This window comes from Athene cunicularia (assembly GCF_003259725.1).
Source record: "Athene cunicularia isolate RWA chromosome 4 unlocalized genomic scaffold, athCun1 chr4_part2, whole genome shotgun sequence".
Classification (NCBI taxonomy): Eukaryota; Metazoa; Chordata; class Aves; order Strigiformes; family Strigidae; genus Athene; species Athene cunicularia.
The window spans coordinates 16,094,496-16,099,953 of NW_020799099.1; the positions used below are offsets into that span (position 1 = coordinate 16,094,496).

Below are 5,458 nucleotides of genomic sequence, written 5' to 3' on the forward strand. Positions count from 1 at the left end.
GGGGGGAAAGGTGCATCAAACCAGTAGCTGCTGACAGCAGCCGGGGTACCTGTGTGTATACAGACCATCTTAGATGCTCCTTGCATATGCACAAATGCCTTGTCAGCCCAGGCCGGCCACAAGGCCAACCTGCCAGGGTCCTCAGCTCAGCTGAGGCTCCACCATGGGGAGAAGCACCTGGGCAACACCTAAGGGAGAAAAATTCCCCATTTTGAGTGGAAGCTGAGGTCAAGTCTCCTGACAGCGTGGGAAGTATTTTATTCAGCAGAGGCATCTTGACAGCCAGGGACTGAATCAGAGTTCTAGCTGAAGAGAAGAAACAGGTCCATGAAAAAAAAAAAAAAAAAAAAAAAACACAAACCAAATACATGGCAAGACTGATGCCTTTCAGCAGACATAATTGCTTGACACAGGCAGTAAAAATCATCTCAATACCAACTCTCCCATTCCCAGTTCGTATTTAAAGTTACATGAGCTACCTGCAAAGGCTTATCCATTTTGAGAATATTGACAGATTAACTGCTTGGGACACTGTGAAAAAATCCCTGGGGAGGACCAGCTCATTACACTCTCTGTGGTGTTAAGTCAGCTATCCTGGACCACAGCCATCTGTCATCAAACGCAGGAGGCACCAACACCGCTGTGAGCTTGCAGACAGTTGACCCAAAGTACCATCTCGCTGCTGCCAAAAGGGCAGGGCTTTTCATCTAAAGTTTACTGTGATGTGTTTCTTGGCTGACTGAACAGCCTGTCAATCTTCAGTTAGGCACAGTGTGAACAGACAGCACAGTCAGGAGGGGGAATCTGCACACATCTCAGGCACAGCCTGAGCAGATTCCACAAGTGATCTCCAAAACCTCTTCAAATGGCATCCTCACTGCTCCCAGGAAGTTTCTCCTCCTTCCTTATTCTGGTGGTGGAGCTTGCTACTTTACTGAAAAAATAGTTATTGGTAAAAATACTAATTGTAAAATACTTGTAAAACGCTAAGAGCAGTTCCAAAATTCAGAACTGGGGGTGAGGAATACCTCTCCAGCCACAGGTAATGCAAGAATTATCCCAAGCACTCCTGGATAGTGTTAGAGGCACATTTACAGCTCTTGTACAAAAAAGAATGAAGCAAAGAGCAAAACGAGCTTATATCCACTTATAATAGCTTCTTGCATTACCGTTACATCCTCAGTGATAAACCAACAGAACTTCATGGTTCAAGTTTCAATACCATATAACTTGCTACTCCAAAATCTAATTCTGGAAGCCATTCAAGGTTTGTTCTAGCTATGCCCTGGAGCTCTGCTTGCATCATACCTGACTACTGACCCAGAAGCACCTAACAAACAAAAAGAATACGACAGCTGCAGCTTTCTTCAAGGAGATCCAGATGTAGTAGTATGCACCTGTCTGGTGGATACAGCACTGGCTCTGTTAAGTCAAGACTATTCCCCCAGCCCTCAGATGCAAGTAACAGAACTATAGCACATGCTATTAAAAATTAAATCTACCTTAGGCCTATACTAGCTGCTCTTCATTTGACAATCTCTCTTCCAGTCTTCCACTTTAGTCTTTGTTCTGTTTTTTCTTTTTCAGACTCGTAACTTTCTTCTGAGCCAAGTCCTCTGATGACTTCATACACAGCTGTTGCCATGAAAAAAATCCCTGCACTGCTCAGTTGCTCCAGTGTCTCTACAGCATTGCGAGGCAGAGCAAGGAGTTCTGTTTAAACAGACCTCCTTCCACCTCCTTGAGCACCCTGTCTGCAGGCAGCACAGAACACAGCATCCTGAAATGGGGTCTGTTGCACCAAAACCCAATTCTGCATAATGTAAGCTGTAAGAAGCCGCTTCTCCCAGCTTTGACGAGCACATGGAATGACAGGACACTAGAAAAGTGGAGCTTTCATTTATTGGGCTGAAACTACAAATAGAATCACTTTGACTTCTGGCTCTGTGCTTGTGCCTTCAACACTTTGACAACGATCTTCTGCTCCTCAATAAGAAAAGCTCGTTTGATTCTGGAAAAAAAAACAAACAAACAAAAACAACACCAAAAAAAGAACTTTAGCACATGCATCTACTTAACTGAAAACACAAAAATAAGACAATGACAATTAATTTTGCTGTCTCCAACATTCATTGCATATGTGGTGTTAGTTCCACAATTACATAAAAAGAGAAACCATCAATGTTCTTGACAGCATCAAAAGACAGGGATGGTAGCATTGTATGAATACAGCAGTTTGAGGGAGAAGGCCTAGTGTGCCTGCAAATTTAGGATGAGCGGCTAGTAGGCAAGCAAGGTCATATCTGATGAACGAACACTGGAAAAATCACCACCTTCACCAACTTCAAAGGCAAAAGCAAAACTCCTCCCTGGCAAACTAATTTAGCTGTTCTTAGTCAGAATTGGTGTGGCTGGTTGTGGTCACATCTCTTCCTTAGAAGTATAGAAAACTTCACAAGTCCAGTTATCAAAACAAGAACAGCTCCCCTCCCCTCTCAGGATTAGAGCTTCTCTGCACATGAACAGAGAAAACTTTGGCAGGTCAAGACATGCCTAAATACAATTATTTCTGGAAGACACGCAGACAGACTTCCATGATAGTACTCACACATCAACAGCCTATTTGATCATTTCAAGTTAAAAAGTACAAATATACCACACGCTCTTCTACCTTGAAACATTAAAATGCCACTCCATATGCATTTGGTACATATGGCTATTGCCACTGTACACAAAACCTCCCCAAAGTGTCTGAATAAATGCAGGAAAAACCCTGCCAATTACATCGAAGGGGGTGACTGTGGTTCTTGTTTCAGGCAGAATAAGGTATGCTCATGTATTAAAAACAACCTACAAGCTCATAAAGCATTTGGGAAAATGCTCAGAAAAAAAGGCAGCTTTTAACCCAGAAAAGTTATGCTACAGATCTGCAACTGTAACCACTTGTCTGCACTGGCACCTCATGTGATTTAACTTAGGACTCACACAAATGAAAAAAAGATGACAACATGTGCACTGCAGATGAAAAACCTGGCCTTAAATTGCTAACTCCTGAGAGCTGCTTTGATTACCATTCATGGAGATGACATTCTTTGTAATAAGACATTTCTTCCCTCAAACTTGCCAAGGAAGTATAGGATGTACAGCTGTTACCCAATAAAACTGAATTCAGTGAGGCCCAGCGAAGGCCATCTTAAAGCTTAACCACAGTAAAGATGCTTAGTATGCAACAAAGTAGTATCCCTTAATCCCAAAACACCACAAAGCAGCCAAAAACGCAACTGATCTTAAAGCGGTATCTTTGCATTAAACAGAAGAGAAAAATCTTTACTATGGGGGCTCAATGTAAAACACTTCAGAACACTCAGACTGTTTAGCACCAAAGCAACAATGCACTAAGAAATCATGACGAACATAAACTCTCTACAAAGGAGCTTCACATGCACTAACTGATTTTGTCCCTTTTGAGCTAGTTAGTGCAAACTAGCTCAAATCCAAGGGACAAAATCACATGTGTCACTGCTAATGTGCCCCATAATTACCCCCTCCATTTTACTATAATTATGTCAGACAAGTCTTCAAAGTTTTGGTCCACATTATGAAAACAGTGAGATGTAAAAATCTTACATGAAGTAACCTCAAGAATGAAGTTAGCTTTCTGTAAGCTTACCTGTCACGGACACACTTAGCACACATGGAACCACCATAGGCTCTGCTAACATGCTTCTTCGTTTTTGACAGCCTCATAAGAACTTTAGGACGCACAGCACGAACCTACAGAAAGCAAAAATGAGATGTGTACCACACTTTGGCTAACAGTCATATCAAGAAAATTCACTCTGATAGTTTAAAAAAAAGCAGCAACACCTAAAGTTGACTATCCAAGATGAAAAAAAGTGAAGTCGCACCTTGTTGTATCTGCCATCTTGATAGCATTCCTAAGCTGATCTTTCCATTCTACCACTGGGCTTCAACAGATTCATTAAAAAACTTTATGAAAAAATTATTTTCCCAAGGGTAAGAACTGCTCAAAGATCGGCATCACTCAAGCATTCCCATCATTGTTAAGAGCAATGGCATTACACCAAGAAAACATTTTGGAGAAAAATACGTTAAAAACATTCCTTTTTTCCTAAAGCTGAAAGTCAAACTCTGCTTACGTTTTTTTTGAAAGCCCACCTAGTAAGTCTGATTTAGACTTTTAAACCTGCTACAGAATTGCCTTGATCTAGCTCTAAACACTTCAGCCACTTACATCTTATAAAACAAGATGGTTCAGATCTAACAGCAATGAGAACCACAAGCATTAAAAAAAGCACTCTAAGCTCTCAAAGCTTATTTTACCAGTTGAACTTTACATTTGAATAAGAAAATTGTTCAACAAGAATTCATCAATAAACAGACATATTATATTACTTGAAAAGGCTCTTTGTACTGAAAAAGTATTGCCAAAAAAAAAAATCATATGCTAGTAAGGCTAATACTTACACCACGAAGTCTTCCTGGGCATATACCACATGCCGACTTTGGTGCCTTCCCCACTTTCTTGGTGTAAAGGTAAACAATCCTGTTCCCGGGTGTTCGGGACCTAAGCACAGCAGAAAAATATTCAGTTAATGTAACAATCAAACTTAAACTCAGCTTTCTTTAAAAATAAGTTTTCTTAGAAACATTATCTTGGCTTACAGTCTGGTCTTGTTGGAAGCTGTGTTGTAGGACAACCTACGGCGGTAGGTCAGGCGCTGAACCATTTTTTACACCTAAATTAGTCAAAAACAAAACAGCACTAGTTCAGGGCTCGATGTCCACATGGAAGTTCACATATCACAGCATCACCTGCACTGAAGCACTGGGCCAGATCTGAATGAGCAGTTGCCGATTCTATGTTAGTATTTAAAAATTAAAGCATTTCCTCATCAATAACAGCCAACACAACTACGTTAAAAACCAACACTACATGTGACAGCGGTTAGAATGTGCTTTGCAATGAAAGTTCATCCGAACTAACTCGAACGCAGTTCAACATCCTGGTCTTGCCGGTACGGTATCATGTTCCCCTAGAAAACTGTTTAAAACTTTAGCAGCTGGGTGTTTTCTAATCAACGCAAACTTCGTTGGCAAGGCTGAAAACTCAGCTGAATCAAACGCTAACTTTTCCTATCTCATCTAACAGCAAACTAAGCCCAGACCGGGGTATTCTCCGCGTCCGGCACAACGCGAGGAAAGAGGCGAAACCCGCAGTGCCCCGCTTCTGCAGTGGCGCAAGGGAGTAACGCCCCACGGAGGCGCCGGTAGTCTTCACAGCCCCTCGGGGCAAACCCCCCGGCGCCGGGATGGAGACAGGGCCCAGCACAACAGCGCACGGCACCGGCTGGCTGCGGCCCGGGAGAGGCGGGCCCCTTTCGGGAGCCCCGCCGCGGAGGCCTGGAGAGGCCCGGCCTCTGCGCCGCGCAGCTCC

General features: G+C 42.6%; 1 protein-coding gene across 1 annotated transcript in view; it reads right to left on the bottom strand.

Moving 5' to 3' along the window:
• Nucleotides 1-1,884: 1,884 nt before the first annotated feature.
• The window catches only part of RPL34 (ribosomal protein L34), a 3,801-nt gene continuing 227 nt past the window's right edge, over nucleotides 1,885-5,458 (bottom strand). The window contains exons 2-5 of the mRNA XM_026848019.1: nucleotides 4,687-4,760; nucleotides 4,489-4,588; nucleotides 3,671-3,774; nucleotides 1,885-2,011 (exon numbers count right to left, since the gene is read on the bottom strand). Coding sequence (XP_026703820.1) covers nucleotides 1,927-2,011; nucleotides 3,671-3,774; nucleotides 4,489-4,588; nucleotides 4,687-4,751 — 354 coding nt within the window. The 5' untranslated portion in view covers nucleotides 4,752-4,760 and the 3' untranslated portion in view covers nucleotides 1,885-1,926. The remainder of the gene's footprint in view (nucleotides 2,012-3,670; nucleotides 3,775-4,488; nucleotides 4,589-4,686; nucleotides 4,761-5,458) is intronic.